This window comes from Anopheles gambiae, chromosome 3 (assembly GCF_943734735.2).
Source record: "Anopheles gambiae chromosome 3, idAnoGambNW_F1_1, whole genome shotgun sequence".
NCBI lineage: Eukaryota > Metazoa > Arthropoda > Insecta > Diptera > Culicidae > Anopheles > Anopheles gambiae.
The window spans coordinates 48869749-48888979 of NC_064602.1; the positions used below are offsets into that span (position 1 = coordinate 48869749).

General features: G+C 40.4%; 1 protein-coding gene across 1 annotated transcript; it reads right to left on the reverse strand.

Moving 5' to 3' along the window:
• Positions 1–18414: 18414 nt before the first annotated feature.
• Positions 18415–19135, reverse strand: LOC1279582 (large ribosomal subunit protein eL38). The gene is made up of 2 exons (XM_319334.5): positions 18960–19135; positions 18415–18889 (listed from the first exon to the last, which is right to left on the reverse strand). The coding sequence occupies exon 2, from the start codon at positions 18886–18888 to the stop codon at positions 18676–18678; it is 213 nt and encodes a 70-aa protein (XP_319334.2). The 5' UTR covers position 18889; positions 18960–19135; the 3' UTR covers positions 18415–18675.
• Between the last annotated feature and the right edge of the window lie 96 nt (positions 19136–19231).

Below are 19231 nucleotides of genomic sequence, written 5' to 3' on the forward strand. Positions count from 1 at the left end.
AAAACCCAACAGTTTGAGTTCCTTTTTCTAAGAGCTCTTTTTGATGTAAATAATAGTTCATAATTTGATGTTTCGTTAGGTTAAGCTAGATTAAGTTAACTAATGGCAGAAGCCTTACATTGTTTAATCCTAAATGAAAAGCTAAACTGTCTCTTGACAAATTTGAATTTGGCGATAAAAAGCGATGGCCCTAAATCTCGCAATCTCTTATCTTGTAATTATATAAAATATTTAAAATAAACAATAATAATAATAATAATAATAATAATAATAATAATAATAATAATAATAATGATAATAATAATAATAATAATGTTAATAATAATAATAATGTTAATAATAATAATAATAATAATAATAATAATAATAATAATAATAATAATAATAATAATAATAATAATAATAATAATAATAATAATAATAATAATAATAATAATAATAATAATAATAATAATAATAATAATAATAATAATAATAATAATAATAATAATAATAATAATAATAATAATAATAATAATAATAATAATAATAATAATAATAATAATAATAATAATAATAATAATAATAATAATAATAATAATAACAATAATAATTGGGCCTTAAACATCTTCTGTTGCTTTGCGAAAAGCATAAAAGTTTGTTTTTTTTTTTTTAATATAAAGCACAAAATACCCGAAACTAGTATATTCTACTCCACAATTGTTTCCACGACAAAATGTGCTCCAATGTGCGAAAAGTGTGCCACAAAAGGAATCAGGTAGCACTACGCAAGAAAGGTATGAAACGGATCGGAATTCACGATTGGTAAACGGTGGAATTCTAAAACGGACCTTCAGAAATTCTAGCCTTGCTTCGACACAAGAGACTCTATGATTGGTCTAAATGAGTAACAGATTACAGAAGGTACTGTGCTACTTAAGCAATCACCGGTTGAATGCTTAGAAAACGTACGAATTTAATGTATGCATAACATAACGTGTTATATTTACCATTCTTTTTTCGTATTTATTTTACCCTTACGCCCCTTACGCTCCTTTACACTAGAGTTGTGCCTCAAGAACCAGAACTGTACGATTCATTCAATTCATCCTAAAGAACGAACGACCTACGTTCATCTAATCAACGTTCATCGATTCTTTATAAATTATAATGTGTTGAGTTGTTCATGAAAATAACCCGGGTAGGAACCCGTCGAAATGAAGAACGTCCTAGTACGCCAGGTCGTTCATTCCCCCCATACAAATATGAACGTGAATCGTATGACCAGGACGTTCACGAAAAGAACGTCCTACCCGTCGAAATAAAGAACGTCCTAGCAAGCCAGGTCGTTCATTCCCCCCATTCAAAATGAACGTGAATCGTATGACCAGGACGTTCACGAAAAGAACGTCCTACCCGTCGAAATAAAGAACGTCCTAGCAAGTCAGGTCGTTCATTTTTTCCCATACAAATATGAACGTGAATCGTATGACCAGGTCGTTCATTCTCCTGATACAAAAATGCGCTGTCCCACATGATAGACATGTGTCGATGAAACAAAATCAGCATACTTTCTCACTCAGCCCAACAAAACATCCGATCTGGCATTCTGCACTAGCTTTCTGCGGAGAGCACAGTACAAGATAAGAGAGCGGATAGAATGTTTCGTTGATCTACATCGTTCACTCTCTTTCTGATCCTCGGAGACGATGCCGCTTCTGCAATATGCGCTCTCTTTTTCTTCCCGCTGCAATACTTTCAGCTGATAGTTACCGAGAGAACGATCACAGAGATAGAGAGTCAAAAAAATGACGATGACGGGGGGTGGTATGTGGGATGAGTTTTTTTACCTACTTGTGAGCGAGGTACAGTCGAAGTTCAATAATTGAACGAAATTTTGGTTTGTATATTTTTCGATGGATATTTGATAGTAGGTTGATAGATCAACTAAAAAGCATGCCTTTATATTAGTGAATCTAATTTCATATAAAATTGCAAAACTGTCGCCTATAATGAAAAAAAAAAACTTCATTTATTTTGTGCAGGAAAGAACGTGAAAATTTATCACCAAACGTGACACTAACCAAACAGTGAGCTGCCAATCGAAGTTCAATTAGTGAGTTTGAACTGTACTAGTCGTTTTGTTTGAGAGAGAAATGACCTTCTCGTGCTTTGAGGAAGAGAGGAAAATTACACTAATACGTTTATGGTCACTAAATCCATATGATAAATACATAGATCACGTGTGTTCGGTTCGTTGTTGTATAGGTGATTTTGACCGTTATTTTTGAATACGTTCGATTTCTTCAATGTGTTGTAGGCTTATGGTAATAAACATTGCTGAAACCGTGATTGTATTGATAAATTGATCTTTGATATGCCATTTGTTGTGATATTTTGACTTGTAAACCACAAATTGATCTACGCTCCATCGAAATAAGTGAAAATTTAATAATTGCACGGCGATCAAAGGTAACATTAGTCTTGGTAGTTAAAAACAAAAACATAAAGTGTTGTATGAAACATTTCCACAGATATGATGGCTCCAACAAACGCAACAACAAGCCCTGTCTGGGATCATTTTAGTCCGGTAGAAACTGGCGCAAAGTGCCTTTATTGTTTAAAGGTGTTTAAGTATACTAAAGGAACTACTTCGAACTTGAAGCGGCATTTGAATTTAGTGCATAAAACTGTGCCGTATTTAAAGCAAAAGCAACCAATTCCTCAAACTATTAACATAGACGATGAAGCGGGACCTTCTGCTGTAAACTTTCAGCCATCAAATCAATATTTCAATTCAAATATGAGCATACAGGGTTATCTGAAGAAACCCATTAATAGCGAGACTAAAAAGGTTTTAGATAGAATGTTGCTAGATCTAATTTGCAAAGAATGTTTGCCATTTAATTTAGTAGAAAGTGAAATTTTCAAAAAATTCGTTTATACATTAAATCCGAACTATATTATGCCTACACGAAAAAGTTTATCAAACGCCCTACTACCAAGCGTATATAATCAAGAATTTGAAAAGGCTAAAGAGAAATTATCGACCGCCAAAGCTATAGCTATTACGTCGGATGGATGGACAAACCTGAACCAAATAAGTTTTTTTGCCTTAACAGGTCATTATATCGACGAAAATTGCAAACTTAGTTCTATTTTGATAGAATGCTCGGAATTTGAAAATCCTCATAGTGGTAGGAATATAGCTAATTGGATTCAAGGTACCTTGAACAAATTTGACATAGAGGATAAGATTGTTGCAATGGTTACTGACAATGCTTCCAATATGAAAGCGGCATCAACTGAGTTGAATTTTTGTCACATACCATGTTTTGCACATACGTTAAATTTGATTGTTCGAGATGCTATAAAAAAAAGTGTGCTACCAGTTGTAGAAGAGGTAAAAAGAGTAGTAATGTTATTTAAGAAAAGTCCAAAAGCCTCACAAATGCTAGCTGATACACAAAAAAAGCTCAATTTAGATCAATTGAAAATGATACAAGAAGTGTCAACGCGATGGAATTCGGGGTATGATATGCTTAATCGATTTTATAAGAACAAAATTGCATTACTCTCCTGTGCAGATAGTTTGAAAATGAAAATATCTTTAGAATCTCATGATTGGGAAGCAATTGAACAAATTGTGAGGGTTCTAAAATATTTCTATTCTGCTACAAATATTGTATCCGCCCAAAAATACATAACCATTTCACACGTGGGATTACTATGCAATGTGCTGTTAACCAAAACATCACAGTTTAGAAATGATGAGGATATAGCAGAAAACATTCAAAATTTAGTAGCTTTGCTCATTGAAGGTCTACAAAACAAGCTAAAAATTTATCGTTCCAATGAGCAGATACTTAAATCTATGATATTAGATCCTAGGATTAAACAACTTGGCTTTCAAGACGATGTGGAAAAATTCAAAAACATATGTGAATCAATTATATCTGAGCTGCTTCCGTTGCAAAAGCCCGCAGTAGAAGTCGAAAAAGTAGTAAAAAAAGTTAGCAAGGATGTGGACATGCTTTTCGGCGATTTATTTAAAAACAAGGGAGCTCAAAACTACAAAACACCTAGACAAATAGCTGAGAATGAACTACATCAATATTTAAGCGTTGAAAATATTGATTTAGAAAATGATCCGCTTCTTTGGTGGAAAGAACATCAAGTTCTTTATCCATCATTGTATACTCTTGCCATGAGCACTTTATGCATTCCCGGAACGTCCGTTCCATGTGAAAGGCTTTTTTCTAAAGCGGGACAGATATACTCTGAAAAAAGATCTCGACTAGCGCCAAAAAAATTGCAGGAAATATTGTTTATTCAACAAAATGCATAATCAAAACGTCGTTGCAAAATTTGTAACATGGAGTATATGAAATTGTTTTGTAATGCACTTTTTGTAATTAAGTAAGACTTGAATTATCTAGATGTAAGTGTTATTTTTGTAATATAAAAAATGAATTCAAAATGGTGTTAAAATGTGTTGGTTGCCTTAATCATAATAGATGCATCACTTAATAACATAATTAGGAATACACGAGTTTTTTAGTTCAGTGACTAAGAATTGTTATGCTTATTATATGAAACTGTTAACAAACACCCATAATATGAAACTATCGCGAAATAAGATCGATTTACCATACTGTGGTTAGTTGACGTGAACGATTGAATCGCGATTCACGCTCAGTTCATGTTAATGAAAGAACCGGTAAATTCACGTTCATGGTAATGAATCGAATTGCCCAACCCTACTTTACACTCGGGGTCTCTCCAGGAAAGGGTCTAACGGACATACCCTATTTTGTTTTTACTGTGCTTGTGCCAAAATATTGTTTATTCATTTCAATACGTGTTTCCACAGCCAACCGCACACACACTAATGTACCCACATTCTTTCCAAATCCACAACCCAGTCCTTACGGATCAATGAACAGAGAGTCGCAAAGTTCTCTGCAAACACAAAAAAGGTCGTTTCATACATTTGCACATTCAAATTAGTGTACGATTGATGTTTTGTTTGTCTTAGATATCATTCTGCATAAATTTACTCGCTCCTTCCTGGGTTCATCGACCAAATGGTGTACGCGATGGTGGTGTTAAAAAGGACAATAATCAATACTTACAGACAGTATTGACCTTTGACCGAACATGAAATCTTTTCTTTTTTACTTAGATTTAAAAGAATTTTCAGCAACAAAACAGCTCTATGTAACGGTAATGTTTTCAGAATGGTGGCCTACAACCGTTTGCTACTGAAGTGCAGTGTTTTACTTTGCGTATGCATCGAGACAATCAAACGTTACCAAACAATACCTGTGATTGTATCTTTACCGCATTGCATACATACAATACCATTGTTTGCCTACCCACAGGATCTTCATGTCAACAAGGTCGTAGTTCCCACACACCATGCATTGGATGGTCGAAATGCTTCATACACATTTGCTGCCATAGTAGTGCCAGCAGCGACGAATATAGTCGGAGCAATGTGTAACGTACATTTTAGCACGATAGCAAAGGATGAAAAAAAGCTTTCTGTTTTCATACGGAATCGATTCGGGCTGTGCTTTTATGACAGTCAGCTCAATTCATTTGGAGTTGGATTTTCTTCCCCCAAAATCAAGCCCTCATCACAGAAACATTTAATGCAACGATGTTAAACTCATTTGACCCCGCGGGCCAAAATGCCACTGAATATAGTAGTACGGGCCTCAGCCTAGCTTTTACATGATATTATATGATATAAAAATCTGATTGTTAGCAATTCCTTGCCTTTCATTGTGAGATGATAGTTACATTACTTACTTACTTACTTATCCGGCGCTACAACCGCTTTGCGGTCTTGGCCTGCCTCAGGACTGTCCGAAACCGCTCGCGGTCTGCCAGTCCGTTATCCCGGCCTTAATGGCGGACGCCTCCACGCCATCTTGCCACCTCAATTTGGGCCTACCACGGCTCCTCTGTCCTTGTGGACGGCCTAAAAAGACTTTACGGGCTGGGTCGTCCGTTTCTATGCGTACAACATGGCCAGCCCCCCGGAGCCTGGAGAGCTTGATACGCTGCACGACAGTGAGGTCGCCGTACATCTCGTATAGCTCGTCATTATAGCGGCTCCTCCATTGTCCTTCCACACATACGGGTCTGAGCATTTTCCTCTCGAACGCGGCTAAGAGGGTTTCGTCAGATTTGGACAGTGTCCATATCCCAGCGGCGTACTATATAGTCCCAGCATCGTCCGTCGTTACAGGTTCTTTGAGATGAACTGATTTTTCAGGCTATAGAATGACCGGTTGGCAGCCAGCATCCTTGCGCGCATCTCAGCTACCATGCTATTGTCGTTGCTGACCTTTGACCCAAGATAGGTGAATTCTTGAACGACTTCAAAAGAGCATTCACCTATCTGTACGTCACGCCTACGTAGGTTTGGATTATTTATTGGTAGGCCCGCTGACGTTGTAACCATTAGTTTGGTCTTTGCCTCGTTTATCTGCAATCCGAGGTTCTCTGACACCTGCTCGATCCCTTGGTAGGCTTCTGCTACATAGCAGAGCCGCAGACCAATGATATCTATATCATCAGCGTATGCCAGGATCTGGGTTGACTTATAGAAGATGGTTCCCGTTACATAGTTACATTACAAAAGTTTTTGGCTTTGATGAAAATAAGTTAAAAATAGCTTTAGCAGATTATTTTCAATTGTCATATTCGTTATTCCCTTCCTGCCAATCTCCATAGAAATTTTCATTCATTACAGGGTTTCCCACGATTTATTGGTCAGTTCCCATACTATTTTGGGCTCATCTCACGATTTATTCATCGTATCCCATAGAATTTTGGTTCGTTCCCATAATTTATTGGTATCGTCCGGTTGGATATCAATACAATTGAACCAAACAATTCTGGGAATCGGCCAAAAAATCGTGGGAACGCTTCAAAAAAATATGGGAACCAACCAAAAATTGATGGGAACCAAGTAATAAATCGTGGGAAACCCTGTATGACGACCAAAATCAGAGCCATAATCCCACCTGTCGGGCGGTCCCGTGGTACAGTCGTCAACTCGAATGACTCAATAACATGCCCGTCATGGGTTCAAGCCTATAATGGACTGTCTCCCCGTAGCAAAGATTGTGACCATACGACTGCGTGGTAAAGGATTAAGTCTCGAAAGCCTGTATATAGGCCGTCAAGTTCGCGTAGGACGTTACGTCAAATAGAAGAATCCCACCTGTAGTTTATCTAAAGGTCAGGTCTTGGTGCCTCATGGAAAACTTGAGATCTTTTGTAACATCCTATCAAAAGTAACACGTGTTTGTGCTGACATCTGTGCTCATCTTATTTCTAAACGTTTTGCAGAAGTAAATGTTCTATCTTTAGTATACCTTAAAGTCAAATGCCAAATGATGGCTTAACAGTAAAAAGGTAATGTTTTAAAACTACATACATATGAGTAAGACATTCACAATTGTGTATGAGGTTGAAACTAAATCGTGAGTTTTTTTTTTAAAGAATTGTTCATCAAATATTTGTTGCAAACAAATAAAATCATCGGAAGAGGGTATAACATAATTTTCATTGATTTTTTAACCATTTTAATTAAATTGTGCGGAATTGAATGCTCATTTTCCTCAAAATAACCATGTTTGATTTTCCTTCTATGACTATAACAGTTTTTGCAATTCTTATCGTTTTTATGCATACATGCATAGAGAGGAAGTAGAGAAAAAACTGACAAGGTTTTATGACGATGCATGGTGTGACAATTCATATAGAAACATGCAAAGTTGAAAACCTCTTCATGTTTCAGGAGTCCGGAATTGACTGACATGCATTATAGAAGCAGAAATGCTTCTAACAATAAATGATGGTTCAATCAGTCGCAGGCCATCAGTTTGACATCTCTGATTTAATGCATTACCTTTCTTTTGGTGGTATAATACACTGCACACAGTTAAAATGGCACCACCATGTTTTTTTTGTTGCAATAATTGTGGAAATACTATATCGATAAAGTTGCTTTTAATACCTAATGTCCCATGGTATAGTCGTCAAATCGCACGATTTAACAACATGCCCGTCATGGGTTCAAGCCCCGAATGGACCGTGCCCCCATACGCAGCATACTGACCTGATGACCACCTTGTAATAACTATACAAAATATGTTTGTCATAAATCCAGCCTAGAGTAATCCAATGCACGATCGTAATGATATTATCGTATTTTTATAACCGTTTCTAATTCTATATATGGGTTGAAACTGTTTAAACTAAATATTTTATAGCATTTTTGGCTCATTTTTCGACATTTTAAGCCTTTTGATCCACTCCACTGCATTATTTTTAATGACAAATCTTTCTTTATAATAAGTGCATCGCTATAAACGTACTGTAAAGGCCGAGGGACACTGTCCGTACTCGCTAGTGTAATTTCGATTTTCACTAGCGCATCTGGCGGCGGCTGGTTGAAGCATTTTGCCAAACAATTTAGAGCCGCTTCTGAAAATATGTTATTTTTCCATATTTTCTGCTTATTTCGGACGAACAAAGTGTTGAAAAAGGTAGATGCACATGTCCTGCACGCATTGCATCCATTTTCATGACAAAAAAACTATGGAAAAACTACTTAATTTTGATATCCGGCATGACCATTCCCTCGATGACCAAACAAAGCTTTCACCAGCCGCCGCCAGATGCGCTAGTAAAAATCGAAATTACACTAGCGAGTACGGACAGTGTCCCCCGGCCTTAAGAGCTCTGGCACAACATAAAAACGGACGTTTACGTTTATCGTGTCAGTGGTGTCGATGTTACCACCCATGGTAATCATCAAGTTTGAGCTGAATTTCATCCAGAAATAACACATTTTCACAGTCTTTTTTGGAGGAAAAAAATACGTTCTGAAAATTAAAAAAAAAATATAGCATTTGATAGTATGCTTTGGAACAGTTTCAAGCTGGTTTCACTTTTCAAACCCAGCTGGTTTTACTTTTCATCATCTAGGCTGTGTTCCTGACACGTTTTGAGGGTTTTAGCGAAAAAACATTTTTGACCCGATTGAGCTCATCAGCTCGTTCCGTGTGCACTTAAGTACCCGGCCATACAAATTTCTGTAGGTACGGAAAACTTGATTGAGTCAAAATGTAGTAAAAAAAAACGGCTATCCCGAATCGGGTGTAGAACGACTAGCCGAGCGTAAAATTGTTTCACGACACATGTCTGCGACATTTAGTTTTCGATTTATGGCCTGCCGCAGATCTGACGGAGCAAAATGTTGTTCCGCGCACTTTTTGCACTGCGCCTTTTTACGTTCTATGAAAAAGTACCCTACTCTACAGAACCCAGAGTAGCAATCGTTCACTTTGTCATGTACGCCGTTGTATGTCTTAATTTGTTACAAAATTTTGTTAACCCGCTATTTCGGAACACCGGAAATGGTAATAATGCACGATTTGGATAAGGTATGGTACAGTATGGTAAACTGGTACAAAGCTTTCGTATGGATTCTTCACTTATCTGTCGTGGAAACCTTGTTTATGCTCAAATTTTGAGTGAAAAGCAGATGTTTTTGAAATGTTTCGTTATCTTGCCACCTAAAGTGTATGGTTAAAAGATTTCTGAGCCGTCTTCACGTTTGTTATATACCTCCGCTTTATTAATTTTTCCATGTAATCTTTTTTTCGTACGCCAGATGTTACGCTCAGTCTAATGCTGGTAGTCTGATGAACAAAATCCAATTGTATTATCAGATTATTTTATTTTATTTTATGATCCTAGTTTTTGATTAATTCTAATTCAAACTAAACTTTACGATATCCCGAAAACAAAATTACGGAAACCTGGTTTTAGTCGGTGATACTATTCTTATTTCGCACCTATTTTGAGGAATATTTCGGCTTAATTGAAAAATATCCAATCAATACACTAAAGCAGGGGTCTCCAAACTTCAGTTTACGAGCCGCATTGCTTCACATGTAATGGTGTTGAAGGCCATTTTTCCGCTGCCTGTATTTAAAGCGAACATTTAAATTTCGTCTTTATAAGAAAATACTAACACATTAATCAAATCTTCTATAGCTTTCTATTATTTTAGCTTTATCTACGTCTATAAAAAGGAACAATTACATTTTCTTTAAAAATAGTCACAATGATTAACTATTTATTTTAACCTCCACAAAGTTGCCACGGGCCGCATAATAGGCTCTCGAGGGCCTTAGTTTGGAGACCCCTGCACTAAAGTAATGTGCTTGAATGGTGTAAAATAGGTTATTTTAACATTCCGAATTAAATATTCCGGTATGGTCAATCCACCATTATTGTAAAAAAAAACATGCGGGGCAGTTACAGCTTTTAAAAGTTACAATGCAACAGACTTTTAAAAGTGTATACTTACCAAATAAAAAATAGATTAATATGAGAATATTATAGTAAAACTTCCGAATACTGAATTTTCCATAAAAAATGAAAAACGTCGAACTTCCAATCGAACCGTCTATCAAACAGGCAATTAAAAAGCTTGTCAACATTTTCTATACTCTACACATTCCGCACTACAGCCGTAGTGTAGTCTTGGTCTAGTGCAGGAGTTCCTGAAACCGTCAGTCAACTACAAAGCATTCCATTATCCACTTCCAGCAGAGTTTCCATTGTAGTTAGGGAGTAATTATGCTGGTGCTAATATAATGCTCTAAATCAGGAGCGTGGTAGAATTTTCAATAAATTTTGGATTAGCAGAAGTGCTGTATTAAGCGAGGGCTAGGGGGTTTTATGAAAGAAATTATTATTTTCAGATATGTTTCCAAACTTAAAAAGTTTGAGATAATGGTGGTTTTATATTATTCAGTCCAGTTTGTAATGTATTACATGTTATTTGAAATATCTGCTAACATTTGCTATATTGTACATAGTTTTTTTCATATGAAGAATAGCAAATAAATAAGTAGCCTTATTAGATATAGCACTATATCGGAGCCAAATAAATAGATTCTAAACATATGAATGATGGAAAAAAAAATAAAAAATGCAATAATTTGATATTGATACTTTAATATTGATATAGAACATGTTGTAGATATTGGGATGAGTTTTTGAGACATCGTCAATATATAAGCAATATTTCATTTTCCGATCAATAAATGGCTCTTAAAGAAGAACTTGATTACTTCTTCTTCTTTATTAGGTTGTAGCATTGTCCTCCTATGATGTATTTGTCGTCATAATCAGATGCTTGGCTATATGCAAGAGAAGGCTTGTATTTGACAGCCTATGTTTCATGCCCTTTCTAACATCTTTCTAACAGCTTTGGTTCGGTCTCGTTCAATGATCAAAATTTTCAAGAACTTGATTAAGATCAAATATTTATGATCAAAGCGACATGAAAAGCTACAAATAAATATTTAAGATTTATGGTTTTCTATTCCTTTGAATATCCAAAATGCTTATTTTTTGGCCCAACAGCTAAACCAGTCTTGTTCATTTCCGATTGATTCAATGTTCCTGATGTAATACTTACTTTAGACATACCTGGCTAATTAGGATAAACGTATAAAACACTTAAATTATTCAACCGTTTAAACAAACACAAAAGTGTGGCCCGTCAAGACAATTTAGTTTCAAATTTACAGAGAAGTCGGTATAGTTTCAGGAATATAAAACACCCGAATAACAATCGATGCTCGTTCCGCGAAACACAGTAAAATGCGCAAAGCGAACAACATGCACAACAGTCTGCACGGGTGTCAAATTTACCACTTGTGGTACTGCAGATAAATATTTGAACGTTTCAAAACGAGCAGGCACGTGTCGTTCCTTCTGTACACGAGTCATGCGTGAAGCGGAATTTGTATGTGGAATCGCTGGTCCAGCAAATACCATCTAGTAATGGATGAAAACGACTGCTCGAAGAATGGAGCCGGTTACCACCGTCTTCACAATTTTTTCACGAAACTAGCTGACTGGGACGGAAATCACGCAGCAATACTGGAGACCCACATCGATCGGCGCAGCAACATGAGGCTGAACGAACGGAGAGCACAAGAGAGGCAAGAACGTCGGGGCGGACGGTGCTAGGTGCTTCACGCTCGGAAGGCCGTAACTACTAGGAGTATATATAGTCAACCCCCAATAGACACCTCGCGGGGCGCGGACAATGGTGATGGAGCAGTTTATGGAGATAACTAATATTATTTTTATTATTTTTATTATTATTATTATTATTACTATTATTTAAATTTTCTGCCAAAATTGCTCAAAAAAGAGTATACTTAATGCTCGTTGTCGGGGGGAGGAATAAAGGATGACGAGTACAGGTTACATGGACTGAAGAGAGGAAAAAGCACGAAGACGTGAACGAAAACGGGATACTGGGACATTGAAGTCAAACAAGTTGTAGAAGTTGTTGAAAGCCGATAGAGCTTATCGTTCGAACCGTAGCGGTTCTGGCGGGATGTGATAGATAAGGGGGGTGTCTGTCACAAAGACGACGAAAGGGGCCTCTCTATGCTAATGGTGGATAGAAGGGATGGATCGAGTTCATTTAACACTTTGACCGCCAGCCTGACGTCACAGTTTTTGAGTGAGCACGTAGCGCATGGCAAGAGAGCGATGAGAGCGACAGTTTCTCGTGCGATTGTTATCACTCTTTTGTTTCATTGCGATAAGCGGCGTAGTACATGTCGTTCTCGTTCTCTCTTTCCTACCTCATTCGTTCTCAAGAGAATCACTGAGCGTCAGATGCAAAGCTGAACGGTGAGCAAAACCGTCATGCGAATTTATATGACACGGCGCTTAAAGTGTTAACAGGAGAGTTGATATGAAACTTGCACGGATGTGTTAATGTCTTTCTTCAATGGGGTGTAACCCAACGGATGGGATAAAAAAGGAAGGATTTGATGAGAACCGAGAAAGGAAGCGTCAAACAGCTACTACTCGAGTGAACTTACGCTGGACATTCTCCAGCCTGGCCATTGCTATCGAGCCAGGAGGAGACCAAACAACAGCGGCGCATTCCAGGATAGGTTGGACCCAACAGCAATGCAAGGACTTCAAAAGCATGTATTATTGATGATACTAAAACCAATCCGTTTTAAAAGTCGCTCATTACATTTTATAAGTGTAAGTAGCATTTAATGTTGTTGTGGGCAGCCGTGCGTGCCGACCCCTGGACTTGCCGTGGCAGTTGCGCTGCCACCGGTCAACGTCCAGGGGGACAACAGTGTGTACACGCACACTGTCGCACACACTAAGCGTGCAAGGCTTAGTGTGTGCCGAGCGCCTAGGCAGAGTGTGCACGAAGGCCGATCGAGCAGGAGCTCTCGGCAGGGGCGCTCGGTGCGGCTGGTGCGCGGCCCATACAGTATACGTTTGAAGTGTTTGTTCATTATGTATTTTATTTATATCGTATGTTTAATAAGTGTTTAAATAAAGCAAAAGTGTTTAAACATAACAGTGGCGACGAGGATGGGATCCTCCTGCGTAAGGGGGATCCCAGTACGAACCCGCGGACGCCATCGCGATTGTGCATGTCTTTCGCTGCATCATCGCAGCAGCCATCGCGATGGCAAAGGTCCGGGATTCCGTGGAAGGATTGGGCCGCCGCCACCGCCAAGACCGAGGCCTCCGGCTGCCGTCCCATCAAGGGGGTCATATGGGCAGCGCTGCACACTCTCGGCGACGTGTGAAGGTCGCCGGGCTGCAGTCCAAGCAGCGCCGGCAGCGTCATCGGCGAGGAAGCTTTCCGCCTTGCTGCCGGGCTATGGGCGAGAGCGTCATCCGCCAGGCTGCAGCCCCAACTTCAGCGGGCGAGGGTCAATGCCGCCCTGCAGTTACAACAGCAGTCGTGCCACTGTGTCCTAAGAGGGCGAGGGATCTATGCCGCCCTGGATGCAGTGTGGAAAAGGGACGAGGACCCATGCCGTCCCGGGTGCTGCCCTGTACTATGGGGGCGAGGGTGTCATGCCGCCCCGGGGGCAGCCACAGTGTCCAAAGAGGGCGAAGGTGTCATGCCGCCCTGGATACAGCACTACGAACAACAGCAGGAACATGTGAAGGAAGGGCGAGGGTCCATGCCGCCCAGCATCAACAACAGCAGCAACAGTGTCCAAAGAGGGCGAGGCCGCCCTGGATGCAACAAAGCATCCGCCGCCGCAGCAGGGTTGTCGTCGTCGGCTCGGCTCAAGCACGACAAAGGGCGATAGCAGGGTGGAAAAAGGCGACGAAGGCGTACGCAACATCGCCACCGCGGCAAGTGATCGTCACCGTCGTGGAACAAACGCGAGAAAAGGGTGAGAGCGAAGCCGATAAGGGTTTCGGTATCCGTGGTATACCGAAAGCGCTCGCGCCACAGCATCCCCAGTATTCATCAGCATCGGCCGGAGGGTGTCACCACACCGGTATTCCCTCAGTGGAATATTCCGTGTCGGTTCGACCCCTCCGGATAAATAAAGGGGGAGATGTTGTGGGCAGCCGTGCGTGCCGACCCCTGGACTTGCCGTGGCAGTTGCGCTGCCACCGGTCAACGTCCAGGGGGACAACAGTGTGTACACGCACACTGTCGCACACACTAAGCGTGCAAGGCTTAGTGTGTGCCGAGCGCCTAGGCAGAGTGTGCACGAAGGCCGATCGAGCAGGAGCTCTCGGCAGGGGCGCTCGGTGCGGCTGGTGCGCGGCCCATACAGTATACGTTTGAAGTGTTTGTTCATTATGTATTTTATTTATATCGTATGTTTAATAAGTGTTTAAATAAAGTAAAAGTGTCAAACATAACAAATGTGAACCTTTTTACTTTAATATCATTGATAACGCTGATCTAATAATGCCCATACTAGGACCATTAATGCGCTGAAATTGATCCTCCAACCATACCATACTAATGCTGACCGCATATGGATCCTAGATCAAACTACTGAACCCATAACTGTCCCGGATCTATTTCCCAACCCATATCGGTGCAAGAACTGATGCCGAACCGATACCGGTACTGGAGCAACCCGCATACTGCCAAACCCATACTGCTTTTGAAACCAAACCTGGACGCATATTGGTTTTGTAATTGATCTTCACCTTATACCAATCCTAGAACAGGTCTCTTTTACTCACAACGTAGCTGAGACTTGTAGCATCTAAACCCTGTAAAAGATCCCAACATCATACCGGCCTAGTAACTGAAACTTAACTGACCCTGGAACTGATTTACATCTTATACCGTTGCTGGAATTGCTCCTGAACATCTACCGATCCTGCAATTTATCTCGATCCTACTCTAGAGGTGATCGTAGAAGTGATGGAACCGGATCGGGAACCTGCCCCGATGCAAGAATTAGTTGTTTTTGAACGTACGCGTAGAAATGAAGCTTGATGTTACTAGCATTTTGTTACAGGAAAAACAGAGATAGCAAGATGTATCGAATTTGAAAAAAATGTAACATAAATGTAACAATGTAAATTTACTTCCTTATGTTTCAAACCCAAAGTTTAGCACAGGCAGCTTTAAACAGTACCGCTGCCGTTCGTTTCGAGCAGCTTAGGCATTGGTGCATTCTCATGGCAGGGTTCAGCTACAACTAAAGTGCCACGTAGTGATGGGTAATCCGGAGCGGAGTCATGGATCAACTCCGACTCCGGTGCGCAAAATATGACTCCGACTCCGGATCATAACCGGATTCGACTCCGGATCAGTCCGGATCAGTCCGAATGAGTCCGGATCAATCTGGATGAGTCCAGATCAGTCCGGGTGAGTTCGGCTGGGTCGGAACGAGTACGGTAGAATCCGAACGAGTAGTTTAACGTTTCAATTGCTAATTTCCATAATGACTGTCCATTATCGTTTACACAATTCTTGATGAGTTCATTGACTTTCAGGTAAGGCATCGAGTATGTACGATACAGCATAACCATTTTCTTTCTTGTAATAATATTTACCTTTTCCGTCAGATTTAAAAACCTTTTCCCTTGTACCGTATGCTTCCCAAAAACTCAGTAAAAAATAAAAAAAAATATCCTTACTGTTTTTGTACCACCATCTGAAACTACTCACCCGGACTCGACCAGACTCATTTGGATGCTTCCAGACCCATCCGAACTGATCCGGACTGATCTGAGGACTGATCTGGACTGATCCGGACTGATCCAAAGTGATCCGGATTGATCCAGACTCGGAGTCAATGAGTCCGAAGTTTTTTTTCCGATTCTGGAGTCAGAGCTCCGGAGACGTTCAACGGAGCCGATTCCGATTCTGAAGTCGATTCCGTGATTACGGGATCGGAATTGGCTCCGGAATCGGAATCGAGGTGGGAAACGCAATTTGCTCCGGTAACGAAATCAGGATTGACTTCAGACGTCGGAATCATGAATTAGCTGCGGAATAAGAATTAGTTCTTTAATTGAAGTAAAAAGTTTCAGAAGCGAAATCAGTCCGGGAATCTCCATGAGAATGAATCGTTTACAAGTAAATTATTATTTTTTTTTTTTGCGGCTATTAATACTTAGCATCATTGGACCCAAACGCCTATTGCCATGGGGAAGCCAAAACCGACTCCGTTTCGAAGGCAATTCTGATTTTGGAGCCAATTGCGATTTCGGAGCAGATCCCGGAACCAATTCCGGAGCCGATTCCAGAAAACTTCGGAGCAAGCCGGAATCGATTCCGACGAAATCTTCATTTCTCCCATCACTACTGTGTAGAATAGTGATGGGCGGGTCGACCCGAACCTATCGGGTCGGAGCCATCCGTAAGCGACCCGGAGTCGTTCGGGTCGACACGAAACGCACAAGTAGGTTCAGTAGGGGCAACGACTACGGTAGGGACAAGAAAGCATAAGCGACTCCGACCCATGGGTGCCCCCTCGCCGAACTCGTTGCACCCGCGGGTCGGATTTGATTCCGACTCCGACCTATCGCACCCGCTGCACCCACGGGGCGAAATCGATTTCGACTGGCTCGCACCTGACTCCGGGTCAGATCGTGAAATTAATCGTATGACCCACCACTAGTGTAGATCATCAGCGTATGCTATGATCTGCATAGACCTATCTTTATTTAATAAGTAAACTTCTGAATCCTTCATTCCGGTGCCACGCATGGCAATGCCTATAGTAAAGTATATTTGGTGTTATTAAATGGCCACCAACCTTATAATGCTTTTAATTTAAACACACAAAAAATGCAAAAGCACAGCAACACTATGGTTCTGGGAGAATCTTTTTCACACCAGACGCTCCACACCGTCGGTTTGATGAAAGATTTTGGCAAAGAATTTCAATTTTCATTTCATCTTTTAAAAAATATCGATCCATTCCACTACCCCCCAGTATCATAAATATTAATCAAAAAGATGATCCGTTGATATGTTGAGCAAAAGGGAAAAGTTTTTTTGTCGGTGTTTAAACCTATCAACATTCTTCTCACTTTGAACCCATTCATTGCATTTATCGCAGCAGCATATGCCAGTGGAGAATTTTGACCCAACCAAAAGCATAAAAAAAAGATTTTCCGACCCATCTTTAATTAAAGAATTATATGATGGATCCGTTTCGGATGCAATCCTGATGGGGATCAAAATTTGAACCCTCACTGACCCGACCCGTCCAAATGCGTGGGGGATGGGTTCATTAAATATCTCACCACGAACACAGCCCAATCTGGGACACCTGAGGCTGTATGAAAAACGTGCTTTGTGCTTTGTTATCTATTTCTAGAATTTGGTTTTAATATTCATTCCGTTATTACTCCTTTTCATACAGTTCATCCAGCAGTTGCAGTATTAGCTGGTACTAGGTAATCCAGCAAGATCAAACCTGTGTTAGCAATATTCTGTGCATAAAGCTATCAGTTTTGCAATACTATGGATATTTCTACCTAATGTTTTTTTTTCTTTTCTGAAAGATAAAATGAACAAGAGACAAGTTAAAACATTTGCTAGTAGATTATGGATCCGCTTACTAGCAGTGGCGGATGGATTTCGAGTGCCTTCGTTAAAATGTATGGTGTTCTTACAACCTTCGAGCCTTCAAATTGATGGGGGCCGCGCAACTGCTTAATCCGCGTACCGTTAAAGCTACCACTGCTCACGTTATAATGAGTGGATGCAGATAGCAGGAACACTATTTCTTTTTTCAAATTTTCCGAGGAAAAAATGCACCGCGATTGAAGTTGTAACATATGAAGAAAGATACAGATGCTACCGCCAAAAATGCTCATGAAATGATTCTCTTCTGCCTCAATTTCCACGAAACTTGACACATACACGCACAACAAATGTTGTTCATTTCAGCCGGCAAATGATGACAGTCAGTCCTTCAACGTTTGAAAAAGCCCAATTTCAATGAATCTATCTACCGGCATCTTTAACCAGTATCCACCACCTTACCGTTTGCTTCCCTGGAAAGTGGAGGGAAGAGGGAAAACAGAACACGACCAAACCAACAATAGTTCCATCATATTTCGTCACATACTCTTTATTCACAGCCACACACATTAAACTATTGGCCAACTCGAGCACATTGTACGTTCTATGCGCAGTTGAAAACACAGAGTATATGAACGAAACACCACATTACTTCACGCGAGGCCGTGCAAAGCGACCACCGGGTCGAAACGTCAGCCGGAATCCGCCCCCCGACCATCACACAACATACGCTGGGAACGGGATGGGAACGGGGAGGGACAGCAGCTCCAAGCGTCTCCGCCAGCTCACTTCACTTCCTTAACCTGCAGGCCTGGGGGCAGCGATTGCTTTAGCTTTTCTGCCTTCTCCATGTCCTTAACCACCAGCGTGTACAGGTAACGGGAGCAGCGGATCTTGAACTTGGTGTTGGTCTCGTTCTTCTTTATCTTGACGGCACGCGCATCCTTCCTGCGGGCCTTGATGAGAAAATCTTTCACTTCCTTGATTTCCTGCGGCATTCTGTGGATGGAAGAACGTACGGCACATTAGTCCGGCATGTTCGCTCGCTTGTGGTGCAGAATTTACGTACTTTAGCTGTAAAATGCAAAGAATAAAGAGGAAATTTCACTACGGCTCGGTAACGTGCGTGTTGTTGACGTTAGCGACAACCCGAAAAGAGAGGGAAAGAGAAGCCGCAACCGGAAACTTCAGTGACGTTCAGGCCCATCCCGCACGCAGCGCACTCTAGTGGCAAACGCATTGTACTACATGACATGCCGTTCATCTGCTGCAATCTTTTTATTTTTGGGTTCGATTGATCCAACCACATACTTTCGATGTTTTTTGTCCAACGCATTGTAA